At 36.9% G+C, this 18,699-nt stretch overlaps 1 protein-coding gene across 10 annotated transcripts in view; it reads right to left on the bottom strand.

Moving 5' to 3' along the window:
- LOC106062952 (unconventional myosin-Va-like) overlaps window positions 1-18,448 on the bottom strand; it is a 99,820-nt gene extending 81,372 nt beyond the window's left edge. For 7 of the 10 annotated variants that reach the window (XM_056016983.1, XM_056016981.1, XM_056016988.1 and 4 more), the window contains exons 1-2: window positions 18,267-18,448; window positions 2,226-2,333 (exon numbers count right to left, since the gene is read on the bottom strand). In XM_056016983.1, coding sequence (XP_055872958.1) covers window positions 2,226-2,333; window positions 18,267-18,293 — 135 coding nt within the window. In that variant the 5' untranslated portion in view covers window positions 18,294-18,448. The remainder of the gene's footprint in view (window positions 1-2,225; window positions 2,334-18,266) is intronic. The other 3 variants (XM_056016982.1, XM_056016989.1, XM_056016990.1) reach the window with 1 other exon arrangement.
- Between the last annotated feature and the right edge of the window lie 251 nt (window positions 18,449-18,699).

Here is an 18,699-nt window from a genome sequence, read left to right as displayed (position 1 = left end):
AAAGGACACAGAGAGAGAGAGAGAGATAGAGACATTGACTGAGAAGAAGAGAGATGGAGAAAGGAGACAGAGAGACAGAGAGAGAGAGAGACATAGACTGAGAAGAAGAGAGATGGAGAAAGGAGACAAAGAGAGAATGTCTGTCAGTAAGACAAAAAGAAATAGAGAAATGGAGAAAGAGACTGGAGAAAGAAAGAGACAGAGAAAGACAAAGAGAGATGGAGAAAGAGACTGTGGAGACAGAGAGAGAAAGAGAGAAGTAGACTGAGGTGAAGAGGAATCAGAGGTAGACACAGGGAAGAGAGAGAGTACAGAAGGGGATGAATGGTCAACAGGCATTATTAATACAAATAGGATGTAGAAATGTGTCACTGTTTTCATGGTGAACCCTGACTCATGGGAAGAATTGAAAAAGTACAAGCTAGAGGAATGAGAGACTTTTCTGTCCTAATTCATCATTCAGCTGACGAAAATTCATTCAGATTATTTACGGTAAAGTTTTAGCCCCTAATGGAAGCAAAGTATCTCACCAGTTTACAATTCTTTTTACCAGGACAGAAAGAACAAAAATAGTTTATTTCACAATAAAATATCATAATATCGCATTTTCAAAATCTTTTCTAGTTTTTGAGATCTAAAAAAAAAAAAAGGTTCTTTAATGTAACACTAGGTCAACCTCTTAACTGGACTCTTTTCAAAGGTGGTTTTTTTCATGGTGCTGAAACTGCAAAGCACGTTGACAGGCAAAGAATGAAAGAATGTCTTGTGTTGGCGCGTGCATGTGTGCGCGCATGTCAAGTGAACATTGCCATTACAAACAAAATAAAAATAAAACAAATAAACAATTTGCGTATCTCTACCAACAGATACTGAGACGTCACATCGGCTGGAGAGAGAAAAGAGATTTCTAGTTCTTACAGTGAGAGCCAGTTTTCATGATCTAGGGGAAAACAAAATTCTTTAATTTCAAAGTGAAGAAAAAAGGTTCTTCTAGGTTTTAAGGTATTTGATATTTCATATTTTAGGTTTTTTTTTTGGCACATCGGCACAATTTAGGTCATGTCGTTCCCATAATCCCCCTAGGGTTAGGTGAAGAATTTCTATTCTAGTTTGAAAGATATTGTCAAGATTAAGTAATGACAATTTATTATGGTTTGCAAAATAATGTGTATCTTTTAAAGCAGATAAGGAAGGCTTGGGGGAGTCCAGAATGTCGAAGGCAGGTGTTCTTATAAGACAACAGCAGCTACCTGAAAACTGCTGCCGACAGAGAGGAAACATTACAAATGTTATTTGTGAAACATGTATTTAAAACCACCTTATAGAAAGGATGAGATCCTATTGAGCTACTGGCTTGAATATTATAAAAGGTTCCTCAGCCAAGCCCTACCGAGTAGTGGGTGAGTGTACACTAAATGAGTCAAACATTATTACAGCAGCAAACTCGAAATGTATCTTCAGTGGAATAGGTAGGGATTTGGGGGCCCGGGGGGGGGGGCTTGGCCTCTTTAGGGGCCCCCGCATTTAGACATTCGACATCATGACATAGGGCAGATGATGTAAAAGTCATCTGTTTCTATGGTCTAGGATTAACGAAAGTGTCATGTGGCCAGCACAACGACCAACCACCTTTACTTTTCCCCAACTAATATCAGGTAACCATTAGAGCTGGGAGGACTCAGAGGCACCCAATGATCCCGAAAAAAAAATTCCCAGTCTTCACCAAGATTCGAAGCCGGGACCCCCGGTTCAGAAGACTATCGCTTTACCACTCTACCACTTTGCCTCCATTACATGAGATAAAGGACTTAATAAACATACAAGTCTAGTGTGTGGAACATTGTCACTAACGTATATAAGAATGTGAATAGCAACATAACATGGCAGTGACCTAACTCTTTCTCTCCGTAATTATTTACTACATTCTGGTGGAATCAACGCTGGTATCGTCAGTTAGGAGAGAAAGAGTTAATATTTAACGTAAAAAAAAAATAATTGGGGACTTTCAAATTTGAGTCCCTTTCCCTCCCCTAGCTACGCGCCACTGTATATCATTAACCTGGTCTGATCTGAGTGTGTATTTGCGCTATGGTTTTCAAACGTTAAGCTATATCAGCCTAAATAACAACCACCTCTTCCTGTATGCACTCAAAGGAGGGCCTACTCACGATAGTTGACTCAATGGAGAGTGTACAGTTTGGTGTCAATCAAGGGAAGTCACCTACCTCTGCTTCTTCGTATTGTATCTTCAAACTTGTCTGTCCTTTGTAGTCTTCTAACAGCTCTGCTGCTCTCCACACTTTCTCAGGGTCGGGTATCCACACCCTGGCGCCCTGCGAATACAACAAGTTGGCTGTTAAGTCGCGGAGAACAGGGGGTGTTGATAAGTAGGCAAGTTTTGTTGCAGATCAAAACAGAAACTAAATCATAACATCTAAATTAACTCTTTTTCTTTTTCTGAACATTCATAATTAACCTTCGTACTGTACCCTCTTAACATTCATAATATATTCTCTGAATATTCATGATGTAATGTATGAAATTTCATAACATCTTTTTGAACATTCATAACATATTCTCTGAACATTCATAAAATAATGTATGAACTTTCATAACCTATTCTCTGAACATTCATAATATAATTTATGAACTTTCATAACATATTCTTTGAACAATCATAACATAATGTATGAACTTTCATAACATATTCTCTGAACATTCATAACATAGTGTATGAAATTTCATTCCCTATCTCTGAACATTCATAATTTACCCTATGAACTTTCATAACATATTCTCTGAACATTCATAACATTATGTATGAAGTTCATAATTTACCCTCTGAACTTTCATTAAATTTCATAATGTTCTCACTGAACATTCATACCGTCCTCTCTGAACTTTATTTAGTTTCATGCTGTTTTAATACTGAATACGAAGCCTGTGAAACAAACGAGTTTCATCCCTAGAAGAAAGCTATTTTCAGACTTTGCCTTTGGCAGATAATTTGGACAATATTTAACCACTAGCTTACACTGTCATCCTGGATGGACAACAGTTGGTCAAAAGTTGGAAACACAGAGTGCGCAGCATGGTGTGGCATGTGGAATGGTGCAAAATGAAGGTTGAATTTTTTTTTTAGAAGAAAAAAAGACAGGGGAGGAGACCCAACTCATAGACTTATAAATATTATATATAGACTGAACATGGAGATCTTCTAACGCAACAAAAAATGTGAAAATGTTTTTGTTTTGTAAAGCATAAGTAAAGTTGTTGTTTTTTTAACCCTAACCTATGTAACATATAATTTGATTTTTAAATCTAGATGTAGCAATTGAACATAAAAAAATAAGAGCACTCTCGTCTCATAATTATTTTGCAATTTTTATATACATAATCTAAAAAGATCTAGGTAATCAATCTATTTAAATATACACAAGATGATTAAAATCAACAGACATGAATTATTATTATTATTATTAAAACATTATCTCAATGGAAACTATCAGGAAATGGCTTTGTTTCATATATTTGCGTGAATATATAGTTCTGTGATTAATAGCCCATTCTAAAGAAAATCCGAGAAATGATTTTGCATTATTTCTAAACTTTGAAAACTAAAGATCATTACTTTTCTAAGACAGAAAAGATTGATTTGGGCGACTTCCCTTAGAGCTTGAAAATGAGTTACGTACATAAAAATCTATATATATAAGTCTGTGTATCGATCAATCGCGGATAAGAATTTGTTTCCGATTTCCAGTCAAGATATAATATATAAGTCTATGGCCGAAATGTTTTTGTTCTAACCGCTGTAACCAACGTGAATGTTGTGGGTTCGACCCCCTTTACTGTCCATTGGTTTCTCTTTATATTTCAGTGACAAATAAATGAATGCATTACTTTATTTATTATTGGAAAATAAAGTAGGCATTGATTTTCTTGTAATATTAAGTTTGTTAACTGAATTAAGAGTAACACAAACATTTTTTGGAATGGAGTTGAGGCTCTTATCATAATGTGTGCTTTTACTTCAAGCACCATTTGGTGACTTTTTATCACAGGATAAAAGGGAAATCAACTTCGGAGGGTAAGAAATCTAGCTCTATCAGATTACAACTCTGAACTTTGTAGAAGTCGCCAATTGCTCCAGGAGAGAATGAAGTAGTGAATTTATCTTGTACATTAAAGAAACCTAATAGAAATGTTTGCAAAGACGCAGAAGACAAGGTGTCAAAGCCGCGTGATCTTTTCTTTAAAAAAAAAAATAAAAAACTAATTGTACCTTGACATAAAAGTCTGAGGTCTCTATATTGTGAACCAAAAATTGGAGATCGAACCGCCTGTAGGGGTCATAAGTCAAAGGCTGCACCTTCTTCGCAGCCCTCTGAACTACATTTTTGCCAAACCCTCCAACACTGAGATCCGATTGGCTGCTTCTTCTGCTGGTTGCAGCGGAAGTGAAATCCGATTGGCTGCCTCTTCTGCTCCCGAGGTAAAAGCTGAGATCTGATTGGCTGGTGCGGCGGCTGTCGACAACAGAAGCGTTGCTCAGGTGTTCGAGAATGCTGAAGTCCGACAAGCTGTATTCTCTGCTGGCTGTTTGAGAGCTGAACTCAGATCTGCTGGTCCTACCGCTTCCGGTCAGTGGGTGAGCATGGTCCAGTGTTTCTTCTTCTCTCATTTCTTCAGTACCCTTAGAACTAAAGCCACAGTCTGGAGCTGACACGTGACTACTTTCAGAGTCCGCCACTAGCCCCTGACTAGCATCACTACAACTTAGCCCCTGACTAGTATTGACACTCTCGTGTCCTGCTTTAGAAGGGGCATCTTTTTTACCCCAGAAATGAAGCAACTTATCCATTGTTGCACACACACGCACACAACTACAAATACTTGAGGAACATTATTCTAAAACTGAATGGGCACATTCAATACACCGAAGATGTAGAAAAGCCATTTTAAAAAGAATCGTTACTTCAATACACAATCGTGGCGATTCTTTAACTTCTAACATACACTTTGCAACTAAGTGCATACAATTCTTGATAACACAATGTGTGAACCGTCACATAAGTCTTTATATGAATATGTATCTTCGTACTAGAACAGACCCTATTTATACCCTCCAGTCAAGTATAGTGCTGCTATGCAATAAACGTAATCCTTGGATTGTAATGAAATTAAGACAATATCTCCTCTTTCAACGATACAGTTTTAACCAGCAAGGCCTAGGCATTTCTGGAAGTCATTTGGACTTCGATTTGAATCCCACAATCGTTACACATCATCAATATGCTCACAGCAATGCTACACTTCACATGTAACCAGTAATGCACAACGACAAGCCGATGGTACTCTACACTAAGTATCGCCCCATCTTGATGAAATCACTTTTCAGTTTGAGAAAACGTAAACATGTGCCGAGTCTTCTGTACTCTGCTGATTTTACTCTCTGACAGGCTATGGAGAAAACCAATCATACAGCGCCCATGACGAATGTTTAATTACTCACCAATTATTCGCGAGAAATTGGACGGGGTGTGTGCCTGTGGGTGAGCCTAGATTAGTCCAAGCAATACTCAACCTTTTTTCATGACCCAGGGAGGGGAAGGGGGCGGGGTTCCGACGTAATCGAAGCGACATATACATTATACTCTTCGTGTGAACATGTTATGTACGTGTCATTGTCACCCCACTCACCCCTCTAGTGAAACACACCAATTTACTGGGAGCTAGTGGCGCCAGCATACATGTAATTATTGGCGATATAAGTTACCAACAATGTTGGTCCCACACACAAAGATGGAGGCAATATCAATTCGAGCGGTCTTTTGAAGAGATTAGAACAGGATTACAAAGTCGACTGGGCCCACCGATGACCTGCTGACCACTATCAAAAGCGCAAACCAAAACTTTAAGACAATATCAGGGCTCGCAAAGACCTTCCTCCAGTGAACAGCACCAGGAAAAAAAAGAAGAAGCATACAAAGAAAGCGATGGGAAGACATCATGGAGAAAAGATTCTATTCAAGGCAAAAGACGGAGAGTAATGGAGAAAGACGGTCAACAGATCACGTGTGGTGCCCAAAAGGTCCAAGGGATAGAGGAAGGTGTGGTCTACTTTCAAAGAAGTCAGCATCAACAAGCCCTGTCCTAGTCAGTAAAGAGAGGACTTCAAGTGCAAGTAGGTACATTTATACATTTAATAATGTGGGCAACAATTTTTAGTACAACATAATATTAAATAATAAATTGTAGAAAATCTTTTTTTTTCTTCTTAGCTATTCCTTCCATGTTTAAAACAAATGTACACCTGTATCTAACAAATAAATAATATTTCTTCACGCAGTTTTTTTTTTTATTCGTCATCTAGTTCAGCCATCCGGATAATATAAGGTAATAATATATGTATCTTGAAGTATGCATACCCCCTTGAGTTGCGAAACCCAGAGAAAGAATGTTTAGCCATTGGCCAGCAGGTAGAACAGTCATTACGCGTGCGTTTATTGAATTATTGCGATCAACTCATTTGGCCTCGGTATTGATACCAGGTCTGTGGATGGTGGGGAATGAAGGGACTTTGTCGCGGCATGATTGTAATTAGTGGATCTAGTGTCTGGGTGCTTGGTTTGAACTGAGAAGTAAAACATAAAACATAGACCGTAATCATAATTGCTTTTTTTTGTTTCTCTTTATCAAAGTTTCTCTCCGTTTCCCAATCTCTTGCTTGAATATTTTTCTCATTCTCTGTCTTTGTTTCTCAATCTCTTTGTTTGAATATTTTTCTCATTCTCTGTCTTTGTTTCTCAATCTCTTTGCTTGAATATTTTTCTCATTCTCTGTCTTTGTTTCTCAATCTCTTTGTTTGAATATTTTTCTCATTCTCTGTCTTTGTTTCTCAATCTCTTTGTTTGAATATGTTTCTCAATCTCTTTGTTTGAATATGTTTCTTAATTTCTGTCTTTGTTTCTATGTTTCCTTGCTTGAATATGTTTCTATTTGGGTTCAATGTACTTTTCATTCTTCATGTTTCTTTCAATCTCCGTTTCAATTTTTTTTTCACTCCGTCTTTCTGTGTTTCTTACTTTTTTTTTATGGATGTTTCTCATTCTCTTTGTTCGTCAATCTCTTAGTTTCAGTGTGTTTCTTTGTTTCTATATTTCTAATGCTCTTTCTTTCCTTATGTTTCTCGTTCTCTTCGCTTGTCTATGTTTTTTTTTTATACTCTGGTTTGGTTGTTATAATTTTCCCAGAAAACAACATCCAAATACTCTGGCTTTCTACAACCACACATTGACCTATTCTGAACATCATATCAGAAATGGCAAGTGGGCAGTCTACGAGAGGCGAAGTGAGGAGGGGTGCAACAGGGGCACGGTACCCCTGGCGTCACCCTCACGGGGGGGGGGGGGGGCGACACATGTAGATTTTTTTATTAGGTGATTTGTATTATATTATTATTAAATACTTTTTATTTATAGGCTTTCTATGTGATGTTCATTGAAAATGTGGAAGGGGGGGGTGCCAATAAATTACTTGTCCTGGGCGCACATTTTGCTCGCCCACTACGCCTCTGCAATCCACAAACTATAATTCTCGTTCACACGTGTGTGTCGTAACCTAGTCGGTCAGTACTCAAATGTATACCACCGAGCTACGGTCATTAGGATGACACCGAGGAAAACAGAATCTCGAGCAAACTCGCTCTGCCATTATTACACGAGAAACATTCAATGAGCAAGCGATAGGCTGTAACACTAGTTGATACGTGAACTAGGTTGATCGAACTAGTGACAACATCAGATGGTTGGTATCTGTGAAGAAATACCAAGAGCTTGGATGAAAGGGGAGGGAAGGAAATCAAAGAGAGGGGAACAGTATTTGCTTTGATTTGACGTGGGTCAACACTGACCATCTCGGAATGGCCAGCGGTTCTCAACGATGTAATCCAAAGTGAAGTCAAACTTGTCTCCCAGTGCCATGAGGGGAGGAAAAAAAAACGAGGACCGGCGTTTGGGTGTACGCAGCGGTGGACAACAGGTGACCAACTGGCCTGGCAAGGCCTGCACGACTTAGTGGACAAAGGATTTGGCCCGAAGCGTTCCGATACTTATCGCCAAGCTGACAACGCCTGACTGTCCTTGTGATTTAATCGCACGCCTGTTTCCTGTTGACTTTGTTTTAAAGTCGAATTTCGATCCTGATAAAAAACAGCGAATAATTTATAAAACAAATTTAAAACGAGTTTTAAACCTGTGAAAACAGGAATTTAAAAAAAAAATTCCAACTTTACGTTCAATGAATTGTAAAATCGTATCTGATCGGACAGTCATTGCAAAAAAAAGTATGACCAGCATGGGGATCGAACCACGACAGCATCGTTAATAGAGCTATGCTCTATCAACTACACATCCAGTTTCGGAAATCCCCATCTTCAAGCAGCCTTTTACAGCTTCAATAGGTAGCCTTTTTACAGCTTCAACAGGGGGCCGTTATTACAGCTTTAAGTAGCCTTCCACAGCTTCTACCATAGCTTACAGCTATGACAACAAGTAACGTTTACAGCTTTAACAACGGGTGGATTGGTTCACCCAAATGTTCATTACAAACTTGGGAAACACAATTTTAAACAAATCTTTGTCTCAGTCATGGAGCCCTGGACCACCCCAACCCATATATATGCTATTATTACTGAATATTCCCTGCTATTTTGATAAGTTACAGTTCGGTCATTTCAGTTATAGTAATCTAGTTCAATCAATCAATCACTTCTGAGGGGGGGGGGGACGTTACATATTCTATTAATGTAATCCCTGTTCCACGCGCTGGTCAAAAGATGATTAAACAGATTCTCGTCTGTTTGACCTCGTTAATTTAGTGTATGATTTCCAAATTCTGTCATTACCGTCATGCTCGTAAAATACACAGGGGAGTGGGAGAGGGATGGGGTCGTGGATACAAACTTATAAAATCTAATTTCAACTAGTCTCCGTGCAATCTAATTTCAACATTTCAATCATTTGAGCAATTCAGTAACCGCATAGCACTTTTTTTTATTTCCGCCTGAGCCGAATAGTAAAGTAAGATAACTGGCAGTTGCATTACGTCAATCAATTTAGAAAGACTTTTAAAAATTAAAAGATTAACGGGAAGTAAGGAGCTGGGGGATCTTATCAGTCTTGCCAGCAATCCAGTCTCAAACTAAATTGACAATGGAGAAATAAAGGTTGCCCTGTGATCAGAGTCGACTCCAAATGACCCTTGATACCACTTTGCTAAGCAAAATATAAAAAATACTTAAGAAAAACAAGGTTACAAAGACAGTTTGTGTAGAAACACAAACTCAAAAACGGCCCCCGAAGTGGTCCACCCAGGCAGGTAAAAAAAGCAGGTATCAATATTTTCAGAAAGAACATCAGAATTAAATTCTGTTAAAGACAAATGACAGAGAAGAATGGAGAAAGAAGGTTGATAGATCTTATGTGGTGCCCCAGCAGTCCAAAGGATAGGTGAAAGTGAATGTGAAGTTAGATGTGACGGACGGACAGACATTTCACACAAAACTAATAGCGTCTTTTTCCCCTTTCGGGAGCCGCTAAAAAAGCGTATATTAATAGTATTTGTATCAATTAGTTTGGATCATGATTGAATTAGACATAATAAATCGGTGCTATTCGAAATATTTTTAGCAATGGTTATTGTTTAGATTTCTCAGTGCGCTATGATCCTATCACTTGTCTGGATCAGTTGTGAAAGGGAAGGGAAAAAGTAGGTATCTTGGTGAATGTTTACATGATCATTTTTTAAATGCATAAAAAAAAATGTTCATTCAGGGCTCAAGAGTCCTCAAAAAAGGATTAATTTATACCACCACATCTGTCAAGTACGATTTCTTTCCCGTGTTCGAGCTATCAAACAAAATATTTTATTAACAATAGTTAATAAATATATTGGTTAATTTGTTTTATCTATTCTTGTGTTGTCAGGTAAAAGATATAATAGAGCGAAATTTCAGCTTGACCCGAGATTGAGTGTGGGAGAAATAACGTGTACACACTTTTTACCAGACAGACAGAGTGAGTTGATATAAGCTTCGTAAAACAAAAAATCCAATGCTACAGACGCGTATCAAAGAAAAGCAGAAAACTGATAAAACTGTTATCGCTGACTTAGTGACTAACTCGGTCGAAGAAAGTGCCATAGAAAAGTTGTGAAAACAAATACACGAAATTTCACTCGTTAAGCAAGCAAAATAGAAACCAAGTTTATCTAATGGAAAGAACCGCTAATTATTGCCATGTACTGAAAATTAAAAGGTTTTAGCTCCTTAATGTTATATAAAACTAAAATTAATAAATTAATACTAAGTGATTAAATAATCGGTAAATTTTCGGATTGATTCGTGTATTGTCATCGACTATGGATAATTATGCAAAATTTCAACTTGATCCGAGAATGGGAAGTGAGAGAAAAAAACGTTCAAACTTTTACCAGACAGAGTTGATAAAAGCTTGGTAAAACTCCTTCTTTTAAATGTATATTTACAGCCATCTCTCAAAATTGTAACTTTTTTTTCATTTTTTTTTTTTTTACAAATTAATTACTTAATTAATTAATAATCACTAATTAATTAACTGATTGGTTTTTATTTTTTTTTGATTGATGCGTCTTTTGTTTAGGACAATGAATAATTGTGCAGTGTTAACTTTATCCAAGAATGGGAAGTGGGAGAAATAATAAAGTTGTACCAGTGAGTTGATGTAAGCATTGTCAAATAATAATTACAACAATGAATACCTATTTGTCAGCTATGTCAAATTTATGGTGAGGAAAAGACAACTTTATAATTGATAACTTTTTCTATGAGCTATTGGTTTAAACATGACACTGGAAACTTTATAATGCAATCTGAAGGAGAGGGCGCTAGAGATAGAGAGAATCTATATATCGTTAGATAAGACAAAATAGAGACCTCTACTATCAAAATGTGTCCTCGGTGGACACCCAGTCTTCTGCTAATGTTGATTTTCCCACAAGTTTAGATTGGTTTCAAATCTTCCCACCAGTCACGCATGACTGAGCGGACACTTCATTCAACGCTGACGGCGTGTTGACAAAAGAGGGGAGGCGACTGCGTGCGTGTCTCGGACGTTGATTGCAATGAGTCACCAAAAGTGTGCGGCGTTCCTCTACACATGAGCGCCCCCCTCCCCTTTTCTACTCCACCTCTCAGCACATTCCTACACATTTCAATGGTAAATGTGTGAAACTATATGGCTTACATACACAGCACAATCCGGGCGGTAATTAGCGAACATGTAAAATAGCGCGCTTGACTATATCGGCCACGCAATGAACCAGGTGCTAACGATATCGAGCCGTCATCATTTTTGTTATAGTTTGTTCTGATTTTAAAAACTACTAGGGGTATACATATATAATTAAAACCACCATTCCGATTTTGCTATTTATAGGGAAGTGTCAAAATTGTGACAAATAAAAAATTATCTTCTCCAAAACAAATGCAGAGAAACTGACCATATTTGAAAAGATTGTATCCCTTTGGAGAATAAAATCATTTAAAAAGAAGCTTGTTCAATATGGAAGAACTCCGCACTTACAACCATATATTTCAATGATGTAACAGTTATTTCCCTTATTTGTTGCCAAATAGAAAAATTAATTTCTAATAATTAATTGACTATTGTTGGTAATTTTTGTTTAATTGATTCATGTTTTGTGACCTGGTCATGGCCACATTCTTATGTGCTTGTGACAACGCAATAAATAATTGTTTTAAGTTTCAACTTGATCCGTGGGAGAAATAAAGAGTACAGCTATCTAAGGGGACAAACACGACATAATTAGCTAAATTTGTGAATACTGAAGGATTAATTTCCCTTGTTGATATCAAACAAAATAACTAATTACCGGTGATTAATTTGTTAGATGTCTTTTTTTTTTATTGATCCGTGTCTTGTCTATGCTAATGAATAATTGTGCAAAGTTTCAATTTGATCCGAGAATAGGTGTGAGAGAAATGGCATGTACATACTTTTATCCATACAGACAGAGTGAGTTGGTATAAGCTTTGTTTAAAAAAAAAAAGTATACACAAATAGGGGAGGGGGAGATACAGGAAACACAGGAAGGGCGTTACACTTCCTGCCGGTGGAATCAGTCATAAATTTCAAAAGGACATTTGACATAGATCAGTGGTGCCCATTCTTTTTCGGCCTAGGGGGGTCACATCAAACATGCCGTGCCACCGCTAAAGTAAACATCGTGGAGGAATCGAAGCTTTGAGGCTTTATCATGCGCTGCGTGCAGAAATTGTAAAGGGGCCGAATAGCACCGAATCAAAGATCGGATTAAGATCTGGTACGCGGGCCGTAGTTTGGGCATCACTGACAAAAACACTTTCAGCAGATTGTTAAAAAAAAAAGTGAATTCACTATTGCTGAGCAAAGCTAAACATGTAGATTTAGATCGAGATTGAATGGGAACACGCTGCATCATCCGGTAACTTAGTTGTTGTTTTCTAAATAATCTGAAGCAATAACAAGAGGCCTGTGTACAGTCGTCTTCGGAGATTTGAATTTATGGAAGAAGTGTCGTATTTAATGTGGAACAGCCGCCATATTACACATCTTCAGTAGTCACTGCTAAGGGAGACAACTTCATTGTTATTTTCCCAGTGGCGTAGCAAAAGACTGGGGGCCCGGGGGGGGGGCCTCTTTAGGGGCCCCTTCATTTTGACATTCGACATCACGACATGAGATGATGTAATTAATAAATATATAAGTCTAATGTGTCGAATACGTGGAGCATGGTCACTAATTTACATACCAACATGAACAGCAAGAGAACATGGCATTGGCGTAATATTTAAAGTAAAAAAATAAAATTGAACACCCAATTTTGGGCCCCAATGGATAATGTTATGTCGTCTCGTGCTCATTTGATTTGTATCATTGCGCTATTTGATCTAAAATCCAATAAAGTCTATTGAGTTCATAGAGTTGGAAAACTTAGGCAACTTTTTTTTTAAACAGTCTTCTGCTTGTGGTAGGGTTACTTTACGTATGTTAGGTTTACCGTTAGTATCTAAGGAACATTTACGCAAAGTTTAATCAAGATAGGTCAAACGGTTTTGATTTTTTTTTATTAGGGATAAACAGACATAAGTATTCCTTACAATATTGCTTGAAAAATGATTTCTACTAAAAGTCTTAAAATATTCGTTTTCGTAAAGAGTAATTCTGTTTTGGTCCCAAACAATTTCCTCATGGGGAGCTGTGTGCTGAAAAGCGCTCCAAGCGTTTAAAAGACAACCTTACTTAAGAACTCAAGGAGTGTGATATTGGCATCAAAGGCTGGGAAGCACTAGCTCTCCATCGCTCCTCGTGGCGTGAAGCTGTGAGTGTCAAAGTCTTAAGATACGAGGCAAGGAGAGCAGACATCATGAAAAAACGCAAGAGCCAACAACAACAAAAGAAAAAAAAACGAGACTCTACAGGCCATATTTTGAGCTCATAGGAAATGAAAAACGTGATGTTAGCCATCTTTTTGAGTTCGCATGAAATGAGAAATGTGCTATCTTCAACCACAATAGAGGAGCTATATATCTGTGTTTCCATTCTGCAAAGTCAAGCCCACCCAGTTCTAAATCCAAGTATCACAGTGACACCATCTTTAAGTCAGCCAAGATGAGAAGTAGACTTTAAAACTGTACGTCTGGTGAGTCTGACCATCCCTGCCCTTAGTATACAGTGACTATCGGTGCACTCAGTAAGAGTAAACAGCACTTACAATAACCAATGAACACCGAGCACAGATTCCCTTTAAAGAACTCTAGTGATTTTAACAAGAAAGGCAAAAAATAGATCGATACTTGATTCCATGCCAAGGCGTATTACAAGCATATAGTTGTTGTCTTCCAGATTAACCGATGCGCCCTCAACAAATATCAAAATTTCTTTTTTTTTTCGTGGAAAGGGGTAAACATAGACTTATTTAATGGAAAGAACCGTACATTTACAGCCATGTCTAAATACGGTAAGAATGTATATATATATATATATATCAAACAAACAAAAATTAAATACCACTAATTATTTAATTAGTTAATGTTTTAGACTTATCTGTGTGTTGTTAGCGCCAATAAATAATCGTGTACAAATCAATATGATCCAAGAATGGGAAGTGGGAGAAATAACTAACCTATAAAAACACATTTAGCAAGACACACAGATGGCGTGAGTTTATATAAGCTTTTCAAAGCAAAGTCTTTAAACAAGGTATTATACAGATTTGGACCCAAAGTCAACTGCCATACTTTATTACATTTCCAAATCTGGCCTGGCCAAGAAAGAAAAGTGCGCGCCCCAGCACAAGATTGCCGTTTAGCGAACTATAGATCGTGGCGCCCACCCGACGATGGCGCAGGTCTTGTCGAGGTCACGTTAACGTTACTTGCAAATCTTATCTTATATAATACAGACGTTACTTCAAAAAAGAAGACGATTACGCCCTTGCGTCATGCATATTAACCAATGACTTAAATTCTGCCAAGTCACTGGTTTTCCTGGCTAGCTCAGGCAACCCATTCCATGCTCTAATAGCACTAGGGAAGAAGGAGCATTTGTACAAATTTGTCCTAGCATATGGGATGAGGAATGTGCCTTTACCTTTGCGTCTTTCTGAGTATTTTATTAAATTTTGGTTTTGTATTTGAAGATTATGGTTCAGTGTCTTATGTATAATTGCTACTTTACTTTTGAGTCTTCTGTCCTGAAGGCTTTCTAAATTTAGTGATTTTACTAAAGGTGTTACTCTAGTCAAATGTGAATATTCGTTTGTTATGAATCTCCAAATATGTGAAGCACATTTCTCCTCAGTTGGCTTTAATCGCTTTCATATGTAGACCAGAGGGTGCCGAGCAAGGTCTGGTGGTCATTATCAATTCCGGACACGTGTCATTTCACCAGAAAAAATCGCTGAGTCCAATCCATTGTGGGCCTTATTTCTGTGCTATAAATATTCAATGTGGGCAGCCGTGGAGACCAAATATAAAATGGAACCTTACAAGGTGTACATTTTCTTCTTCTTCCTCGTTCTCATTTGTATGTTGGCGAGTTCAGATGACTGGATCAATATGTGAGGGAAGCGTGGTCGAGAGGCTAAGTGCGCTTGAACTTGGCTTGGCTACCTATGAAGGGGGCTCGAGGTTAGACACCCGAATCAGGCAGAGTTGTGTTTATTGAGCGCCTAAAGGCAGCACGGAAAAACCTTCTCCTAGATACCCCCCCCCACCACTGGTCCACAAATGATATTGGACCAAAGCGCTCTGAGCATGCTATAAGCATGAAAGTAGCGCTATATAAAAGCCATTATTTATTTTTATTTATGAGATGAACTGCGCAGTGGTTTCCAAACCAGGGAGCTCTCCATATAGATTTTTTTTTATTGGTAAGAGAGTGCAGTCCTGAAGGACATGGTCAGCATTCTCTGGTGACACTCCACATGGGAAGTTTTCACTGGTTCCAATTTTGAGCTTCCGGTACATATGTAGTCGCATTCTGTTGTGTTGGGTCCTGAGTCGAAAGATTAAACGTTGATCTTGTCGGGATAGCTTAAAATAAGGTGTACATTTATGTGTTGTTTTTTTCCGTAAAGTAAATGTCACTTTGGGTTTAATGTGATCTATTTGGTTGTCCTCCTAAACCTGGGTATTAAGGTATTTAGTCTCTGAATCAATAACAAAAGATGAGGGTGTTGTTTTTTTTCCTAAGATTCAAACTGTCAAACTCACGCTAACAAGCATATGTCCCATAAAAAAAGAAACCTGAATCTAGGCTTTGATGTCGCATGCCAAAAACTACATTCAAAACATAGGCCAACTTAAGTCCATTTAAACAAAGCATGTAATTGATCAGCAAGATTATTCTTTTTATATTCTAACAAAGGGCATTTCTCTCCCATGTCCTGTCAAAAGGTAAAGCGAACAAGGTTGTCCTAATCAAAGCCTATTTTATACTACTCTGGCCCGTGAATTCTAGTATCCCTGATCTTCACTGCATTGATAGGCTACAAACTGGTTAGGAACAGCCTGCCATTCTTTCACTTCCAATATTATGGCTTGCATTAGAACACTTCCAAACACAACAGTTTGGCCCTGTGATTTCTAGTATCCTTTAAATTGAGATATTTTATAGACTGGTATTATATATGTGCTATACTTTAGCAGAACTCCCCCCCCCCTTTTTTTTCTTTTGCATTGCCCTGCCAAAGGTTGAAGCGAAAAAATGTTAGCATAATTAAAGCCTCGATTTAAAATGTACTTCCTCACACATACTCTTCCTCCATGAATTCTAGTATCCCTGATTCTCTACCTTCACTGTGTTCAAATATTGTTTTCTATTGGGCAGAAAACCATATTCACCAACACATAATTTTGGACTGTGTTGTCTAGTTTCTTTAATTCAAATAGTTGATGGTTTTATGTTGTTTTGTTGTTTTTTTTCATCCTGCACATCATAATGCTCCGCAACATTGGGTCTCTGAATTTTAATATCTCTAATCTCAACCACAACAAAAAAAATGGTGGAGGGGGTAAAGGGGGGGGGGCAGTTGTGTACCAGGGCTGTAACTGTAAGTCACTGTAAGTGTAAGAATAAAGTTCCGGTATTTTCGGTACTGTTGAAAAAAAAAAAAGGGGGGGGGGGAATCTAAAAACAAAATTTCACAATGAAAATCCTGTTTGTCTTTTAGAGGTGAAGAATTAAGTGTCAAATTTATTTTAAAATTATATGTGTTATATGTGTTAAAATTATATATATAATTAATGTTTCTAAGCATACACACAAAAAATGAAAAAATATAATTATATTATTAAATGTAATTACTATTTTTAATTTTTTATGCAGAATTTAAATATTATGTCTATTACTCAAATTTGAATAACCATTAGTTTCCATTTAATTCTACATCTATCTAAAAGTCTAGATCTAGAATCTAGATAGATTTAGAAAAATCTAGAGATAATCTTGATACTAAGTCAGTAAGTACAGTCTAGTTCTATGTCATTTAGATAGACTAGAGATCTCTAGAGTCTAGATCTAGAAGAGTCTGCCACTGTAGACAAAGTAGATCTAGATCTACATTAAATATAATATATTATATATAAATTCTAGATGTAGTATAATCTAGAGACTCAGAGTCAGAAATTATATACACATAAAAATAAAATGATCTAGCAATCTCTAGAACCTAGATTCTAGAGATTGTATTTTATTCTAGATTCTAGATAACTATCTTAGAGTAATCTAATATATAATAATATATATATAGAAATCATAGAGGTCTAGAATCTACTTCTTGATTTAGATCTAGATCTAACTATAGTTAAATATAGAATTTATAGATCTAGATTTAGTTCTAGTTAGCTTATTCACCTAGCTAGATCTAGTCTCTAGAGAGTCTAGACAAATAAGTTAATAACTCACTCTAGCCTCTAGAGTCTAGACTAATCTAGACAGTCTAGAGTCACTCTAGACTCTAAGACTAGGTATACAATCTAGATTAGAATCTAGATTATATCTAAGTCTAGGGCTAGAATCTAGTCTAGATTTGATTATTGAAAACTAGAATACTAGATAATTAATAGTTGTTTATAGATTATAGACTATAGAGTATAGACCTAGATCTATTAAATACTATTATATAATTATATTTAATCTAATACTTAAGTTTAACTTATACTAGACTAGAGTACTAGAGTCATACTCATACTCATAGTCATAGTAATACTACTAAGACTAAATTACTAGATCTAGAAATATAGATCTAGATAGATCTAAATTCTAAATTAAAATATAGATCTAGAATCTTAGTGAATCTAGAATCTAGATCTAGAGATCTAGTTACCTAGTATTCTTTATTTCATCTTTCAAATAACAAAAATTCAAGATCTATAAAAAACACACCAAATTTAACAATGATAATATAATTGAATAAATAAATAATAAATAAACAATTACAAAACTTGTCAAAACTAGAGACTAGAGTCTTGTCTAGATGAGTTAGACTCAGTAAGTAACTAAGTTAGCGTAGAGTGTAGGTCTAGAGAAGAGACAGTGACAGTGACAGAGTTACTAAGAACAATTTCAACAAGCAAGTCAAGAGGAAGAGTAAGAGAAAGAGTAGTTGAAGTTTAAGTTTTAGACCTCTAGACCTAAGCCTAAATGTTTAAAAAATGCTACCTTGGAGTAAAGTTCAGCAGAAGACATGTTTATATTCCAAAGTATATTTAGTTTATGTTTATTCAGTCATGGGAAATCATCTAAAACACTGGCATCGGCTGGTTATTCTCTTGGGGGTGGGGTCGAAACATTCATCATTAGAAAATCCACCGCCATCTTAGCTAAGAAGGAAACAAAAGAGGTCACATCCGCTCAAAAGTATAGACTAAATAACGGGAGACTAGCCAGAAAAATAAATACTTTCAGTGCAACTAACGTTGGTTTAAAACCCTTTATTCATATTCATTGTAGCTGTATTTTGATTACATTTGTATTATCTTATAAATTACAGCCTAGAGCCACTGTACAGGGGACAGTACGGGACTGTGCCAATGAATACTGGGTAGATCTCAGTGAGAATATTCAGCTCGCAGCCCAAGGCAAGTGGGCAACA

This window comes from Biomphalaria glabrata, chromosome 18 (assembly GCF_947242115.1).
Source record: "Biomphalaria glabrata chromosome 18, xgBioGlab47.1, whole genome shotgun sequence".
Lineage (NCBI taxonomy): Eukaryota > Metazoa > Mollusca > Gastropoda > Planorbidae > Biomphalaria > Biomphalaria glabrata.
This window is presented reverse-complemented; position numbering and strand designations above follow the sequence as displayed.